Source organism: Neolamprologus multifasciatus, chromosome 7 (assembly GCF_963576455.1).
Source record: "Neolamprologus multifasciatus chromosome 7, fNeoMul1.2, whole genome shotgun sequence".
Classification (NCBI taxonomy): Eukaryota; Metazoa; Chordata; class Actinopteri; order Cichliformes; family Cichlidae; genus Neolamprologus; species Neolamprologus multifasciatus.
Window position 1 is genome coordinate 17,953,859 of NC_140445.1, and position 19,277 is coordinate 17,973,135.

General features: G+C 41.6%; 1 protein-coding gene across 4 annotated transcripts in view; it reads right to left on the bottom strand.

Annotated features, from left to right (window-relative positions):
- The window catches only part of ntng2b (netrin g2b), a 72,373-nt gene that overhangs the window by 28,746 nt on the left and 24,350 nt on the right, over positions 1 to 19,277 (bottom strand). For 3 of the 4 annotated variants that reach the window (XM_085164892.1, XM_085164891.1, XM_085164893.1), the window contains exons 4-6: positions 2,512 to 2,690; positions 1,387 to 1,416; positions 259 to 456 (exon numbers count right to left, since the gene is read on the bottom strand). In XM_085164892.1, the coding sequence (XP_085021018.1) occupies positions 259 to 456; positions 1,387 to 1,416; positions 2,512 to 2,690 (407 nt within the window). The remainder of the gene's footprint in view (positions 1 to 258; positions 457 to 1,386; positions 1,417 to 2,511; positions 2,691 to 19,277) is intronic. The other variant, XM_085164894.1, reaches the window with a different exon arrangement.

Consider the following 19,277-nt stretch of genomic DNA (forward strand, 5'->3'; position numbering starts at 1 on the left):
CTGACCAAAATGTTCACATCTATCTCGGACTGCTCAAAAATCATTCAATCTGAATGAATAAACTCTGAATGACCTTGATGACCTTGCTCTCAAGATAAGACAACCAGCTTTTAACATTACCATTAGAGACAGGCCGAGCATTAACACCACAGCGGCACGTTGCTCATCAGAACTGCTTCTGCATCATATTGAGGACATATTGAAAAAGTATAAACCATCAACTTTCAATCTACCTATTCCTAATCTACTTTGTCGCACCTTCCTGAAGGCCTCCAAGTGGTTTGTCGGTTACAGCGGGGGGCCATTCAGCTTCAGAGATGGTTGTGGTTGTTTCCACGTCGCCCTCGGGCCCGCCCTCACCTTCAGTTTCACCCTTAGCTTCAACTCCAGCTTTCACCTCTGTCCCGTCATCAGCTTTGGGAGCGGTAAACATCCTAGATGAAGTTCCTGTTGTGGCTATTTGGCAACAACAAGTACAGATCTCCATTAATAAACAGAGGCTAAATGTGTGGGTAGGCTGAAACTGGAAAACCGAACCCGTAATCATCCCATTAGCTAGAATCATTATTTTCTTTGATAAATAACACCAATTTTTTTCTTTTAATTCTCTAAATAACCACACAGTTGTGTCTAACTGTCAGAGGAGACCATTTAAAAAACAAGGCTTCTGCAGTGCAGTCCAATTGCTCATTCTATCCATGCATCAGCCTTTACTGTTGGGCCATGTGGAGAAAAGCCCAGTGCTGTCATGGTTGATGTTGCCACTTTGCCGATCGTTTCTGTCTAACAGCTCGGAGGCTGCGAGTCTCTCCACAGAGAGAATCCCTAATCAAATTCCCTTTTATTCCTGCCTCCCCACGCTCCTCACCCGGAATCACACTGCATTACAACACACTAACATATGCCCACATCCTTCTCTCCCTTTTCGTTCTCTCTCTCCCTCGCTCAGCTCCCTTTTCTGCTCCATCCACCCGCCGTTCTCTCACTCAGCCCTCTCTCATCGCCCCTTTTCTTCAATCCATCAACAGAACTGTCTTTAGTCTAAATAAAAAAAAACAGCAGAACTGTGGAAGAAATCCTCCTGTGCAGGTTAGTGTGATATGTTGGGATGAAAGGACATGGGCGACAGAGAGGCCTATTAATAATGAAGCACGCAGGGCCTGAGCTGCAGCAAGTGAGGAGAGGAGATGCAGAGGGGGGGAAGAGGAATGACTGAGTCGAGAGCCAGCTGAACATCACAAAGAGAGAGAGCAGGGTGGGGTTTAGGAGATCCAGATGGCGAGGTGTGGGGTTAAAACAATGCAACAAAAAGGGGACAGAGACGAGACAGGGAGAGAAGCAGAGTGGAATAGCACTTCTTCTGCTTCGCTTTGCATTATTACTTACTAGAACCAGAGGGGGAACCAGCAATTGTACCTGAAAGAGAATAAGAAAAGGGAAGAGGATATGAGATGAGAGCTTGTTTATTTATGCATTCAGTTTGCCTAAAGACTTGACTCTGCCTCATTCATCAGACTCAGGTGGCAGAGAGAGCTAAAGAGCTGCTCTGCAAAAATAAAGGCTTGTTTTGGACTACCTCTCAAAGTCCTGAAGTAATTACTGAACCCGCCTCCTCCATTCTTCCTAATTTTATCTTGCTGCTCTCTCTTTAATCCCCATATTCACGGGCGCTCATCACATATGGATGCTTTAAGAGAGCGCTACCACTTTGTTACACTCGCATCAAAACTTCTGCCTCTCTTGCATATTTTTTTTCCCCGAGATTGTACTAACAGTTAGCCTAGCCCGAGCATGCATAATGCAATCTGTAGAGGCTCTTTCGTGAGCCGTGGCCGTTTTGTGTAGCATTTCGACAGAGCGAGCTGCAAACATTTGAATTTTTAAAATTCCACTAATGGGATCCAGTTTAAAAAAAAAAAGGAAAAAATGGGCGATGGGCTCGGGAGTTGCGTCGGTACCATTAGAACTGGGTCGGAAATGTCAGGTGGATTTAAAACAAAAGGCTAACAATAGAGCCGTTCCCTGAAGTGTGTTTGTGTGTGTGTGAGTGCATGTGCACAAGTACAGGTGTGCAGTTGCGGGTTTCTGTGTGCATCTCTCGTGCTCCTAAGTGTCTCAGTGTCTGTTTGGAAGGAGAAAGGCTAGGGAGGGGCTGCCCTAGATTATTATTTTATCATATCTAGCTACTGTAGCTGGCTATGCTCTGAGAGGATTTCCTCCTCACACACTCCCACGTCATGACACGGCTCTGATGTGCTCTCTGCACAGAGGTGACAACAACTCAGCCTCTTCACCCTTTTCTTTCTTTTCCAGCCTGCTTTCATGCAGGACGTCAGAGTGATAGAAAACCTCTTTCATGAGTCGGCAACGATGTTTATATTCATTCAAGACAAAATGTGTCATGTTCCATCACTTTCGTAAAAAGTAGTCTTACAGTTGTGCAGCTCTATTATAATGAAGAAGGCTGATAAGTGTTATTAAAAAGAGTCAGTGATGTTATTTCTAACTTACACGTGTTGGGGGTTCCGTTGGGTGCCGGCAGGTAGGAACCTGCTTTCCAGGACTTGGCTTTGAAGCCCTTCTTGCAGCGCTGGCAGTCCTGGCCTGTGGTGTTGTGTTCACACTGGCACTGGAGGTTCCCGCCATCCTCATCTGGCAGGCACTGGGAGGCGTGGAGGTTACACTTACACCTTAAACAGAAATAGAATGGACACCCGTAAGACAAAATGTTCATGCGATGTGTGAGAGCTGACTGTGTATAAAGCTGTAATCACACCCAGGTTACAGTCACAGTGTTAATCATACTCTGTATTAAAGGAACATTTTTCATGTTCACCAAAGTGCAGCTGTGGACAGCTGAGTTCCCTGTGCACAGACACGCCGCACACTTCTTGTTCTTGTGTTTAATTGTTTAGCGAAAACTCTAAATTACGGTATGCACGTCACAAAGAGTCAACTAAGTGTGGCCTCGCCGGCGCACTTGTACCAAGCAAACGAGACGAGCAGAATCATAGTTAAAAAATTGCAATGCCTTTGAGACTTGTCACTGTGATAGGTTTATTACTTAACTCTGTTTTTGCTCTCAAATGTATTCAGTGCTTTCTCAGAAAGTACTGGCAAAACTTCAGCGCCCATTTCTATTTTGATGCTTGCTGGTAAAGTTTGTACAGTTGCCAGTCCATCTGATTCTGTTTTTTTGTATTTTACTGGCAGCTGTACTCACACTGACTGTCTAAAGTGACAGCAATGAATTAAACTGCTTAAAAAAAACCTTGCCGGGTAACAAAAGTCTCAACTGAGTCAAAAACACTTAATTCATCAGTTTGTCAGATGATAGAAAATAAATCAGCAGCTATTTTGATAATCTTCTCAGAACATTATTTCAAATTTTTTGGGTGCAAGAAGTCATAGGTGAGTTTTTTCTTTTAATCACATATAATATTAAACTAAATATATTTGGCTTGTGGGGGAACTTAAAAAGGTCGATCTGTACTCCTGGAAATTTTATTAGCCCTTTGTCACACATTGTACAATATTTAGTACTACCACTTTACAGGACATCTGAGCATTAATATGATTATAATAGTCAGTAGTATCATAGTATATGAAATGGAGAAGTAACTGAGAGTAGAACACATGAGATATGAGTAATAAGTACTCATATGATTTTTTTACATTTTATTTATTTGACTCATGATTTTTTTTTTCACATTTAAACATATCAATGAACAGTGATCGTAGTAGTATTTTTAATATGTTGGTAACAATGGGATAATCTGCCAGCACATCAGTGTAATAGCTGGATCAAATGAACTACTCCCTTTTTAAAAATGTTGTGATTACTCTCAGTATAAAAGTATCAGACGTCTCAATCACACTAACAGGATAAGCACTAAAACAGACAAAAGAAAATGATATGAAAATGATAACAAAACGAAATAGAAGTGACTGTGTATGCTGGAACAGGGTAAAGGTCCTTTACCATAATAATAACATAAAATCAAATAGAAACTGGTAGCGTTTAGCAGCCCTCAGTCATCAGAACTTTTACTGAACTTTACAAGGGTCTTCAGGTAGCAAACACACAAATCACAACAACAAACATAACATTTTTTATTGCATTTTCTTGAAACAAGGGAGCCCTGTATGGAACATAATGCCTGAAGGTATTTCAGTATTAATTACCGGTGATATAGTGTTAGAGCACACCTAGATAAAATACAGATCACCTCAGTTTGGTCTGTTAAGGACCCCCGTGCACCACACCTGATATCTGCACAAAACCGCTGCCAGGCAATTTAAAAAATGAACAAACAAACAAAGAAAAAAGCAGTGGGACTGTACTGCTATTTAAATGAATTCCAGTACAGAGTGATGCATCACTGATGGTAATCTGATATGCAGCAGTAGTCTGTAGCCAGTAGTCTGACATGGATCACTGGTGCATATCAAACTACTGGTGAGACCTAGGGTAGGCTGAATGTTAGTATGGCATCTATGTGGATTTATTTTATTGTTACTAATATTTTCATTGGGAATTTGAACATTATTTACAATTTTAATGTTATTTAGAAGTTATGTGGAGTGTGTGGATCTTCACTTCATGACATCATTCATGTTAGTAATGGCCCTCTATATTAGACTGCTAATAGCCAATGACGTTTGTAAAATGAACATATAGTACCCCCTTTGCTTGCACTCATGAAAGCATTTAATCAAAAGTATGTTACCATATTTTTAATATCTTTCGAAACATATTGTAAAGATATTACTACGCTGCGATCATTACACACATTATTACTGCAAATATAAATGTATAACTATAGTAACAGTGGAATCAGCTGATTAGTTTAATCATAAAATTAATTAAAATCAAAAACAATGACTGAATTCAGTTTAATTCAATGTTATTTGCAACAACATTTGTTTACAATACTAGAAAGAAAAACCCAACGATGAGACAACTCCCTATGAGCAAGCACTTTGTGACAGTGGGAAGGAAAAACTCCCTTTAACAGGAAGAAACCTCAGACTCAGAGAAGAGCAGCCATGTGCCACAGCCGAAGTCAAACTGGGAGCTGGTTCCATAAAACACAGCTAAGCAAGCCTGCAGTCCGAGAGTGGCGTACTCTATTTGAGTGATATGGTACTATGAGATCTGCATTGTGTAATGTTATCAGCTTATTTATTTGTGAGTCAAAGTATATGTTAATGTTGTTTTTCCCTTCTCAAACCCCCCCAACTGAGTCTGGACTTTAAAGAGAAAATAAATCAGAGTGCACTGAAGGTGCCACAACTGTTGATAATCTATTTATCCACTTGCTTTCTGACACCGTCATTTCTGAGAAAATTATTGTTTGCAATTAGTGCCGGTGAAATTCAAGCATCTGAGTGTAGGTGCTTCTGTGGTTGTGTGTGTGTGCACCTTTGGGCAATTGACCTCAGCAGAGGACAGGGCCCAGGTGGGCTGATCCAGAGGCTGAAGTTCTGCCAAAAAAAGGAAATGAGGATCTTAAGGACACTCGGCAGCTACGACTTTAAATTACAGCCTTTTCCAGATGAGCGACTGGACTCCAATCTAGTTTGTTCCGCTGGAGTGAACACCTATCCGTCTGCATCAAATATTCAAAGAATGGCCTCTGTATTCTGACGAGATGACTACTTCAATCTTCCTTTTGCATCCATTTTCTTTTTTTGGGGGGTGGGGGGTAACTTTCAAAAATATGACAGGGACAGAATTATGATGACTGAAACTTAAAACGGAAAGAAATCGAGACAGTTGATCTGCACCATGAGTCTTACACAGAGTCGCGCAGATTACCTCAGTTTCTCTCCGATCACTGGAGGAGTTGACAGGATGTGCCACAGAGAATCCATCCACCAACAAGGCCTTGTTTACTGCCTGCTTCCTGAAGGACACGAGCTGTCCACTTAGCAAAGACGGAAATTGAACATCTCTTTTTCATGGAGAGAACGGTGCGTGTGCGAGAGCGAACGTGTTTCAAATGAGACGAGTGTGTGCGTGCGCGTTTGTGTGTGTGTTTCTGCTTCGTGTGATGCATTTGTCTGCGAGCGTCGATGACAGACAACAGATCAGAGAAGCTGAGGCGCGGTGACTAATGCCGGCACTGAGTGACTGACAGCGCCGAGCATATCACTACTTCTCATCTCCTGTATCTTCAGTGATAAATCTCATCTGTCTCATCTTGAAAATGTAAGTGGGCTGAGTCCAAAACCTAGAAGCTGGAGATTAAACACAATGCTGAGGAAGAGCGAGCGGTTTCTAGGTATGCTGCTGTGCATTCTCAGGCTCACAGGCTTCATACCATCAGAAATGGCCTTCTTTCTGTCACTCAGCTGGAGAGCACAAATCCTAAAACCTGCGTGTGTGTTTGTGTGGGTCTGTGTTTCGAGTTGTGAAATATCACTTGCTTTCTCATCTTAACAAAATTCTCTGTTAATTAACTCGCGTTCAGGAAGCCTCAGAGTCTCACAGGCTGAAACTTTTTCTCGGACGCTTCATCTCCTTGACCTCCTTTTCTGACTCCTTCCACACAGGACAACCCAGGAAGACTCGGAGTACATCTAGCCTTGCACTCTTTCCGCATGAATGATGTTGACACTCTTGACTTTTCAAGTGCAGTATTCCTGTAGCTCTGTCTCTCTTTCGGATGACAGCTTGCACTGGGATTTTTCCCGATCCCTGTCTCCAGTCCCCCCGCACACAAATAATACATGGGCACAATCATATGTTAATGTGCAAGATGTCTGCCTTCGCTGCAAAGTCATCAAAGTGGGAGAATCAGCTCTGAGCTGAAGGAAGTTAAGATGGGACAGCTGGATCCATCACAACAGTCTATTTGCTTGGAGTGGGAGAGACAGGGGAGATGAAATTAGAGAAGGTGAGCAGAGGAGGAGAGTGGGAAGGGCAAGAGAAAGCAGGGTGATAAGAGTGTCTAGGAACAGGGGAAAAATAAACAATGCAAATGAATTCTGGTCTATACAAGAAACCATACATTTAATTAGCTGCTATGATATCTAAGGATATTTTGCCTTAAAGGTAGTCTTGGTTTCTTTGATGCTTATGTGATCCCTTGCATGTTTGTTCTTCTCTCACACACATGCATGGACACGAGTGACATAATGCATATTTCTGCCAACAATTTTACACAACTCTGCTGACCTACATGAGGCCATAATGCACCAGTTAGGCAGCAGTGTGCCAGCTAAAGCAGAAAGTAGACGACTGCTTACTAATGAACATGAACAAACACAGACTTTTTTTTGGACTTCTCTTGTGTTTGGTGAGAATACAGGATATAAACAAAATTGGTGTTATGTTAAGTGAAGTTCACTGACCGCTGCAGGATGTTAACACACTGTGAGCAGAAAATGTATTGCCCAACAAACCATGGGCTGTGTGACACTGTTTTTAGTTAAGAAAATGCTTGATGAACTAGCTGTGACTTCTTCTGCACCACCTGAAGTGCATGATGCACTAGCTTTCCAAATTAGCGTGCTTTGATTCCTGCAAATTGGTGCTTTACAGTTCGAATTGTGAGTGACAAAGTCATCCAATTTATATACATTAAGCTCTGCAGTATAAAATAATTACAGCAGAGTTTAAGCTTTTGATTCATATATGTCCACTTATTTGTCCAGACTTTCCCTTTTATAAATATATCTCCAAAGTTCCAAATAACACAACCTAACTACATCCTGGCCATGAAAACAGGAAATGAAAATCTATTTAGTTGGATTTAAACTTATTTGGTAGAATTGCGGTTATTAAATATCAGCTAATGTCATATCATGGGAGCGATCTACATACACTCCATTAACCTACACTACCATGAGGCGATACCTGGACCCTACAGAGGTTGCACATGTTGTCCAACACCTCCGGGATGGCATGTGTGCCATTCCCAGCACAGAGAATGGAGGAGATTCTGGAGAGCTGGACAGGACCGTAAAAGGTCATTAACCCATCAGCAAGACCACTATCTGCGCTTTTGTGTAGGGATAAACAGGATGAGCACTGCCAGAGCTACAAAATGACCAGCAGGGAATGTCTCTGACCAAACAATCAAAGGCAGACTTCATGATGTTGCCTGAGGGATGTCCTCAGCAGGGTCTGGAGAAGACCAACAGTCTTCTCATTAGGACCATGCCCTGACATTGTCAAACATGCATACGAGCACGTGGGGGCTGTACAAACTATAACATTTCGTAAAATGGACTAACCTGCCGCATCAGTGGGTTGCTAATTTTCATTTCCATCAAACGACGTGGCATCCTTTGGTTCCTAACACATTACCCAGTCCATATCAGTGTCGATATCCAACATGTTTCTTTTCCCATTGAGATCTGATGTGCCTTTAATTTTTTTGAGCAGGGTATTTTCAGATTACCCTGAAACAATTTTCAGACATATTACAGATTGGTGGTTATTGTAGGGCATATAATTATTATATCTCTCTATGTGCATCTGTGTCCAGCCCTGCCTGACTTTGTCTTTGTCCAGTCTCCCTGCAGCGTGTCTGTCTGAAGTCATGTCGGCCATGTGTATTTAATGATATGAAGACTGCCTGTTTTAGACAGCAGAGACGCAGCAATTAGGGGAATAAATAAGACGAAAGATAAACAAACATCAAGGGGGAGTCATGTGGTGGCAGAGCCTGAGAAAGCAGCTGGAAGCAGCAGTTAATGGGGCTTTATCTGTCTCTTTACTGTAGTTGAAGCATATTCCTCTATTCCTCTCTAGGGACACCGCTATCACTCCCTCTCTCCTATTTTCTGTTTTGCACTCTTCTCCCACTGTATCTGTTGCTACCCCCTCCCCCCACCCAAAAAAACCCCCATCTCCTCCACCCTTTCCTTTGGCTCTTGATCTCTGTTTTCCCATTTTATCCTCCATCTCTTTCCCCCTTCTGTCAGTTTACGTATGTTCCCCTTTTAGCCAGTCGCATCAGTGTTCACCGAAGAGTGCATTGACTAAATTGGGTTGCGGACATGTGTTTGAGAGGAGTGGGTTGAGGAGAAAATAGAGGGGATTTAGACCATGTGGGGGGCTGAGCAGTCAGTACAGCAGGGAGTAGGGCAGTTGTGTCAAAGCCCTGACAGTCAGCCTGCCTCTCCGACTACAGTGGTGAGAGTTGGAGGAGGAGTAGAGGGAGGGTCTGCATTGACGTGCTCTAACCTGTGATGACAGACCGCATTGATGCGGCTCTGACCCAGCGGGAGGACTCCCTCCTTCTCCACTCTCTGTTCGATCAACCGTCACTGAGAAGGCCCACTCGACACTTGCAACTATTCCCTCTCTGGAAACCGGAAAACTCACAACTGGCTAAACAACCTGCTGTAGTAATAGTAGAGAGAGAGGCTAATAGGCATTGTGTGTCAGGGCCTGTTTGCCAGAGACAGAAAGCCTTAACATCCAGAGAGACCTGAATCATATTAAGATAATGACAAAACTGACTGCTTTATGAATCTGTTTATTTATATACCGCACTGGAATGAGGTAGATGGATATACATAATGTGTGGCTGTATTAAGTATTATAATAAATTACATTTGTATTATGATTGTGGTTCTAGCTAAATTGTGGAAAGAAAAGCATATTTCAGTAACCTCAAGCAAGTGTTTTATGGCTGTGCCCATAAAACGGTGTAATTATACTACGTGGTACACTTATGCTACTGTTCAAACTGTGTTTGTATTGCAGTGTTGGATATTTTGGCATCCAACAAATGAAACACATTTTCAGTGAACTGATAGATTTAGTTTGCAGCTCGCCAGATTTCCTCATTATGTTGATTAAAAAGTGTAATCCTGATATTACATAAACACAATTTCTGTGACAGGGCTGATAAGAGGCAGAGAAGTGCACTATAATCATAACGAATGCAATAGTCCAGCAGTTTGTCTACAATGCCAGATTTTTTACAGATTCGATTCAGTTTCTGTGGTTTGGAGCTCGTAGTTTGGTCCAGAAACTTTTTGTCATTTCGATTTTGTCAATTGTGTCTAAATCTTTGACCTTCTCTGTGCAGAATGATGCATATTTGATGGGTTTGAGTCTACAAATTGTTTTTCCTGTGCCCCTTGAATCAGAGTTCAAAACATGTTCTGAATATATGTTTTTTGTTAGATCACAAATAGTTTGGAAGATTGATTGGACTGAGTATAAAAACGGAAGAGTGAAGGGCATCTTCAGTCTAACTTAAAAATTAAAGAAAAACAATGAAATCATTGAAATGTTAGGCAGAGTAAATAGATGTACCTTCAAAATTTAACTGGCTAATTCATCTTTTTATGCAAGAACCTTATAAAATGTGATTTCGTAGCACATCACACATTTTTTTAGTTCTCTAAACAGTTCTTATTATGATCACGTGCATAAAAGTGCGCTTTTTCTAAACTGTTTGCATTCACACGGGTAGATAAGGGCAGTATTTTCACTTGTTTTCTGTGTTACAGTTTGTTAAGTTATTCAGTGGTTCAGGTATTCATTTCAAGCCTTCTGTTCCTTGTATCTTGTCTCTAGTGTTACTTCCTGTTGGTTTTTTTCTTGATTGTACTCAGCTGTGTTTAGCTCTAAATACCAATGACTTTGTGGAAAAACGTATTTGAATACACGTCGTATACATCCTTCCCCTGGCTAGACGATGACAGCTGCAGGAAAGTCCTACGGCACAGTGCATCCCAAGCATACGAGGAAGCAACCGAGCATGAAGTGGGAGTTCCATGAAGCGTAGATCATTGATCAACAGCACGCCTTATTGGCTTCTGCTGAAGTCTTTATCACCACGTCCCCTCCCACTTCCTCCCCTGCCTCGGCTTGTAAATTCAGAGCAGCTAATTAGACATGACTGCGTTTATGTTCCAGCTTCATAAATTTCTTTCTCTGAAGGGAGAGGATCGATTTTCCTCGAGTGCAACCTTCCGTAGCAGCACGAGCTTCTTCAAACGTTCCCTCTCCTCTCTACCACACCTCATCTTTTTTTCCCTCCCGCTCAGCTATCCATCCATACACTCACGTGTACTCCCACTCTCGCTCCAGACTAAACAGGTAATCTATAACTGACCACCCCTGCTATTGGATGGTGAGCAGGAATTACAGTTTGCCTCTTTTCACAACCAAAGCAGCTCTTTCACATGTTTTCTCTCAGTCCCTCCCACTCTTTCACATTAATAGCAGAGCTGATGACATCTTTTTAAACAAATCATTCCTCCCAAGCACTTTATTGGTCATTATCTAATGTAAACTGTTGACAGCAAAAAAAACACAGATGCTTTAGATATATTTTCGGAATCAATCCTTCCTTCCCCGCCTTCCATTTTTTCAGTTTGAACTTTTTGTTTTGTTCTTGGGTTTTTTTTGTAGAAATGTTTTTGAAAAGAACATCTACTCGAACAAGGGGAAGGCCTCGGGAACTATGTGTTTATGGGCTACCCTTCTTTGTAACACACACACGCACACACACACACATGCACCACTTGCTAAATATGTTCACTGTTGAGAGGTCACTGCATGTTTTTGGCACTGGAAAAAAACTGAAGTGAACAGTCCGGCAAAAAGACACTTTAAATTATTCAAAGGAATGACCTTGGTTGTCTTTGCAATCCACACCCTGTGTGAATTTGTACACTGTGTGTTTGTGTGTGTTTCTACAGTGGAGTGTTTTGGGACGTGTGACCTCCCTGGTGCGTTTTTGGGGGTGATTCATTATTTTAGCACAGTTTGCTCTAAATTAAAAAAAACCCAAGTGATTATGCACTAGACAGTGGTTGCTTGGGAATAGGCCTGCATGTAAATTATTAACACAGCATACAGTAAATGGCTATTGCTAGCATCCCTAGCTGGTGCTCGAACCTGAGAGCAGCCCTGCAGTTGGTCAGGTTTGGCCATGTAAAGTACAGCAGTCTAACTCCAGCTCCATTTGAGGTACTTGCTCTCTGAAGTATGTACTATATGCACAGAATCAAACATCTAAATAATGGAGCCTTAGCACATCCTGTTCTCCAGTCGGGACCTCAGAGGACTTTTCTCCTGAGCACAGCAGAGGCTGCCAGGAGTGACAGAGATATACATTGGAACAATTCAGGTTCCAATGTTTACCATTTTAGCTGGCCTTTCACTCTACAGAGGTAATTAATATGCTGCTTTTTATTTCCTTTGCTGTTTCCTGTGATACTTTATGTGGTCACAATTTGTAAATAACTTTCTTACTCAGTTAAACACTGAATATATAACTTGCTTTAAGAGTTGGTTCCAGGAGGAGATTGTCTGGTTTCTTAAAATTTGTGGTCTGTAAGAAAATCATTTACGCTGCCAATGTTCAGTTCCCCTCTTTAACATGCAGTTTGCTTTAATGGGCATGTAAGCAATACTCATTATACTGTACATCTATAAACTGTACAGGCTCTTAGTTGTTACCCTGGCAACCCCCTGTAATCGTTTCGAGTTTTTGATTTTGCATATTAGAAAAAAAAAGTGTTAGTAAAGCCATGAATATAGCAGACCCTAGACTACATCCATAGCTCCAAAACAGGAGCAGGGTCCCCATGGAGCTTCTATAAGTGGGATGTAGATATCCAGGGGAAGGATATGGAGTAAAGAGCAAGTGAGGAAACAAATTAAATTTGCTGATGCTGGTGTGCTGGTTTTTCTTCTTCTTCTTCTTTTTCAAAATTTCATTTAAATTAAACTTTGGCCCTTTTTTTGTTAACGAATGAAGAAAATTGTGTGGTGAAGAGAAAAGAAGATAAAAAAAAAATTGGTTTTGGTTTTTCTTGCTGTATTCATAATCATTTCTGGCATTTTTGACACCTTCATGTTTTGCCTGCCTCCGCCCTAAATACATCAGTCATTCACCAGGCATCAAATACTGCCACTTTGTCAAATCTGCCAGCGTCTTGCAGATGTTTTCATAGGCACTGGTATCATGACACACCTTGAAACCTTACAATGGCAACACCGAGATAAATCTATCTCCTAACACATCTGACATCAGATTTAAATGCACTGGTATACGTGAGCTTCCTTTCAGTCATGTAGGGTTAATGTTGTGGACAGAAATGTCTTAACTCAGCAACAGTCTTTTCCTAAACCTCACAAAGCACCCGAACAAGAGAAAGCAAAAGCAGAATCAGAAGTGAACCAAAGTTTTAAAATGCAAAGCTCCCAACAGGAACTGCAGTGTCCTGGCTGATGAAGTTGTCACTCCACTGCCACCCCTTACACTGCTTAATTGAATTCACTTCAGTTCAATTTCTACAACACCAAATCACAAGAGGAGTCGCCTTAAGGCCTTTTATATAATAATAGAGGGGAAACCTCAACAATCAACCAAGGACTTGGCGACAGCGGAAAGGAAAAACTCCCTTTTAACAGAAAGAAACCTCCAGACTCAGAGAGAGGCAGACACCTGCCGTGACCAGTTGGGCCAGTGTGTGACGGCACTGATGTTGACGTGTGACCAAACAGTAAAGCCTGACACACTGAGATGAGAACCATCAACCAACCGTGCTGACTGATCAACCCCTTTAGACAATGAATCAAAATGATAACATTAAAAAAAGCTTAAAATATGTTACATCATTAAAAGTCATTAATAGCATTTGTATTTGAAGCTGCTGAGTAGAATCTTGGAATTTTTGATTCTGCGTCAAAAACAATTAGAAAACCTCTCATGCAGCCTGAAACTGTCATTCATTCCTTTACGCGCTTTAGTTACAGTTAAACTAATCTCTGTGTTTAGTATAGAGACAGAAATGAGAAAGCCCCACATCAACGTTTTTACTTTCTTTTTTGTTTTGTTTTCTTTGTTTGGTCGTCTCTACATGATTCTGATGAAAAGCTATTGCACTATAAATAACATATGCTGATTGTTATCACCCATGAATAGATGCACCCTCAAAAGTCAGTGACCACTGTGATGGGTGACCCTTATTAATTCGTACACACAAGACATATTTTACTGGCATTTGGCACTTGGCAGGTGGTAATTTAAGAGCCTGCATGCCAGCATTGTAATATTCATGATGCATGATGCAGCATGAATGATGCAGGCTGGCTGACACTGTCGTACTGAGGCAGACATGTCACTGCATCTTAAGCCCTCTTTCACTAAAGAGAGAGTCCAGCCTTTTGCTCCAGCCGGCCCCCGGTTGTCTTGAGCTCACTGTGTGACTGTGCTGGATATTAGAGTGCAGCCTCCCTGCAGAGTCCTTACTGCTGCTGAATGTGTTTTAATGAACACTACAGCAAAGACTAACACCTGGGGAGAGAGGAAATTGGGTGTGAGTTGGAGGGAGGGAGTCGTTATACATCCTCCTTTATTTAAGATATAAACAAGGAAGATGACCTAATAGATGAAGGGAGGCAGCTGGGTGTGTGTACGTTTGTGGGGAGGCGGGGGGGAGTGATGAAGAAACAGAAACTCCGGGACAATATGCAAGGTTCTTCCTGTTGTGTGGTCCCCCGCAGAGTCCTGAAACCCCCAAGGGCAAAATAGATCTTTGCAGGATCTTTAAGTTGTTTTTTAGGCTTTTTAAGGTGTTGCGTATATCACAAAACTCATATGTGGATCTCTTCTCTCTGATGGCATATACCCGCTGTATGAACTTGAAACTTGAACCATGAATGCACTTACAAATCTGTTTTCAGAAATTAGCATTGTGCAAACACATTTACAAACCTACACCCGCAGGCTTTTACCCGTGTTTAGCCACTCATCTAATTACTTTACTATACATGCTTTCTTTTTGTTAGGTGCATGTCCTTTCATTTAAGCAAAAAAAAAAAAAAAACTAGTTTGCAAAAAGTCTCCCAAAAGTCACTAAAACTTGAACATGTGCATTCACACCAGACGCAAACATACACGCGTGAATGCAAACAGTTTTTGTATTACAGCGCAATTTGTGTTTCTGTGCGTGCGTGTGTGTGTGTATGTGTTAAAGTCTAATTCCGGTGAGACCGTAGAGGGGAGAATGCCTGGGGAAGAGGAGCTGAGCTGGGATCATCCAGAGGACAAGGGTTAATATAATTATCCTGCTAAAACCTTGAGACTGAAAGAACATCATTAGTCATAGCAAGAGGAGAGCTACCCAAGCCGCAGGCCAGAGGAGATGAGGAGAGAGGAACAGAGGAGGAGAAAGGGGAAATAGGAAAGCAGAGATTCAAAGCCCCACCAGTGCAGTTAGCAAGACAATTAGCACAAAGAGTAAAACTTGGGGGTCCTTGTTAAAAAAAGAAGAAGAAAGGACAGTGTTTAATAGCACTCTAAGCAGTGGCTGAAACTGTGTCGCTTATTCAGTAATTGTTATATTCTGCTTAATAATCTCTCTATAAATGAATTACTGGAGGAAAAAAATGAATTGAATGAAATTACAGTCATATTTAAACTATATACATAATGATGCTCTTTTGAGGCAAATTCTCAGCATAATTTTGCAATAAATGGAATGAACTCTGCTTTAAGGAGGTTTAACATGAAGGCGTTTATATCGAAGGGCACAGTATTTTCTCTTCATAAGCATAATAAAGACCTCAAAGATTCACTTGGAGCAGGTGAATTCACTGATCAGTCCTCCTCTTGTCACTTCAGGTGAAATATGTGAGGATGATGGGCATAACTTGTGTGGTGGGGGTGACTTTGTATGAAATATAGAAAAGGATGGGGAGCAGCGTACAAACTCCAGGGGAGCCCGCGTGGGTTGTCTTAATAAGACCCAAGCACCCCTGAAAACATGATTTGTTAAAGTTCGGGGAGAAGGAGTCACGTTTGCTGTTACGACTCTTTCAACAAACAACGACTCTTTGACCGACCTTGCAACTCTCCATGAGTTTGTAGCACTGAAAGATGCACAGGTGACTTGTTCCTATTATTAATGCAAAAAAAAAAAGAAACCTCCACCCTAAACCCTACTGGCGAAGTTAGGGTTTTGCTAGCCCACTGTATGTAGCCAAATGACAGAAACTGGGTTGTTTATGAACACATAACATAACAGAATGATATATATGGGTGGCGATAATCACCAGAAAACTTTCAATTCAATTTGATATACACAGGCCCAAATCCCAATAGTAGTCTCTAAAGGTGCTTTATATTGTAAAGATGCTACAATAATACAGGGAAAACCCCAACAATCAGACAATTTCCTGTCAGCAAGAATTTGGCAGTGGGGAGGAAAAACTCTCTTTTAACAGGAAATAACTTCTAGCAAAACCAGGCTTAGGGAGGGCAGTCATCTGCCACGACCGGTTGGGTGTGAGCGGAGGGGGACAGATTATAAGACTCTGTGGAAGAGAGCCAGAAATGAATGCATACACTTCCTACAATCATTAAAATAAGATTCTTATTAATAGAGATAATGATTAGAAATAAACAATATCAAGTGCTTTATGAATTCTGTACATTTTTCTAGACACGCAAAAAAGTGGCATGATTTTTTTTAATGCTTGGAAAATAAAGCATGGCTGTCAATTACAACAATTGTCTAATCTATTACTTTAATCTTTTACAATGTAATCTGTTAAATGTTATTTTTAAACTTTAAGCATATATTTAGTCATGACTAATTGGCTTGGCTTTAAGCATAAATCAGTTCTGTTCTTACCCAGTCTTTATCCGTGGGTACGTAGAGTACAGGTTAACCCATTTGCCGAGCACGTGAAAGATTCCTTAACTGAGATTGGTAAGACTCCTTGGTACTGTTGCGTCAGGAAGACAATTTGGTGTAAAACTCTTGGCCAAATCGAGAGAGTAGCTGAAAGAAGCTTGTGTTTATTTGTCACTTTTAGTACAAATTAATTAACCCTAATACACTATGCAGTATTTATAACTTTGTTAATATTCTCTCATTTATTTTTGGAGACTTAATATCAGATTGCTGGTTAGCTGAGAAACACAAAAGTACACAGCCAACTAAACTGCCGTTATGATTAATAATTTAGCTTTTTCATAATGTGATAAATGAAAAAAAGGTGTTAATTCTTTATTCTTCATGTATTTAGCAGCTAATTAAAACTTACAGGGAATATATGAGAAACTGGTCAGTAAACTGAGCTTTTTATTAAACTGTACTCCTTCACTACCATAGCAGGAAGTTGCAGCAAGTTCTTGACCTTGAAAAGCACAATTGACAGAACAATATCTTGTTATAGAGTTTTTGGCTGGGCTACATCAGCAGATAAAGATGAGTCTTCAGCAGATGACAAAAAAGTCAGAAAAGTGCTGAGAATTATTGAGAAGGCGAAAACTTGCAGACTGCAGTACAGCTGAAAGGTCCGGAGGTAGTGGTTTAGAGCCATTTCAGGTTAAAGTCTATTTCTATACAATGGATTTCCCCAAACCCTGCAATAGACAACCTGTCCAGCATGTGTGTCCCCTCATTTCAGCCTGTAACAACTGAGACCGGCTCCATCCTCCCCTGGAGACCCTGAACTGAATAAGCAATTAAGAAAATGAATGGATGTTCTCACTTAATCACTTAATGTGATCAACAGTATTGGCCTGATGGTTGTGGAAGGTGTTAATTATCATTAATAGCTGTAACAACTCAATATTTTTCTTATTCTCTAGTCTCTTTTTTTCTGCTGCCTTGTTTTGCTGGTTTGAAAACTTTGAGACTCCGCGGCACATGATGGGACGATGCTGCTGTAAGAGCGAAAGTCTCCGACATCAAACGGCGGCTGATCACAGTGTGAGCCATTGTGTTCCTCGCAGACAAACACACATTGTCTCTCACGTTGAGGCGCCAGTTGACGAGTTGTTTACCTGTCTACATGTTAGTAATGACAGACGCCTTCCAGGAGCGAAGACGCTGTGTGCTTTTGAGCACGCCACGCCTGTAATAATGTGATGCTAATTAATGTGGCCGACTGAGAACAAGCCATCTTTCCAAGGACACCCTCCCTCTACCTCATGTTCTCCCACTTACAATTCCCAGCATGCTTTTCAGCTTTAAAGCATGCTTGCGGTATCAAGAGATTCCCCTCTCACCAGATGCTGGGTAGGGCGTGATGCTGGCGCATGGTGGGGAGTATTCTTTATTGTATTTGTGAATTTAAAAGGATGGTTTTGGGATGCGTTGGCGAGCGCAGGCGAGGGGGTTTAAGAAGAAAAGAGAAATCAATCGAAGAGGGCGGGGATTAAAGAAAAAAAATTAATCTGTGAAACAAAAAAAAAGACGTGGAATAAAGGGAAAACAGGCAAAATCGCTGACTATAACTTTCTTCCCTTTGGTGGGGAAATAAACTGTGATTATCAAATCAGTTACAACCATTGTGTCATAAATCATCGCATATGAGGGGAGCAATGACACATTGCTCATTCCGGTCCCTCAGCTTTCTGCATGCCTTTCTTTTCTGGGGGAGTGCTCATGAATGATTTAAAAAGTGATCTGTTTCGGAGCCTCGGCTGCCTCGGAGGGAGATAACTCGGAGGGGAGGAGTCTGGGCGAAGGAAGGGTGGGCCACGCATGAAGGTTCCCCAAAACATACGAGCCACCACCTTTATGTTCTCCTCATCGCACATCAAGCACAGACTGTGTATTTCATTCATGAAGGGTGGTGAAAGGTGGCAGTATTCAAGCACAAAGCAGTTTTCCTCATCAAACAGAATAAATGCGGAAGTTTTCAACTGTAGTTGGAAAATGCGGCGAGTATGTGGCGAGACTGTGACACTATGCGAGACTATGATGTGCACCGCGGCGGTGGCTGTGTGTGAACTGGAGAATAATATTTACAGAGCATCGCACCTCGCATCATTCATCACAAAATCACACACCCCAGCTAGTCCCATGAAACTAGGAGTTAATCCATCATCTGCCTCCCTCTTTTCTCCCTCTCCCCTCCCCCACCTGATCCAGGCTTATACCTCCCATCCTCTCACCTTCACTCTTGCAAAGGACACGAAAGGAAACTTTGGTGTGATTCAAAAATAGCGTGACAGTCTCCAAAGTCAAAGTCACCCTTGGAAGATAATCAAGACATGAAAAAGACCGGAGGCTCCAAAAAAGACAGAGCAGGGCAGAGGCATCTGCTCTCCGGTGAGGGAAACGGACACACGCCGAGGCCTCCGAGATCTCCCGCTACCTGCCCCGTCATCCTCATTCATGTTTCTACTACAACGATAGAGCTTTGTAACAACTGGATTAAGCACTGAGAGCCTTTCGGGGTCTAATTAGTCCTTCCTGTAGGATGGAGTGCGACTGCAGGGTTACTTAATCAGGGTTACTTAAGGATCGTGACTTCCAGGTTTTAATGAGTT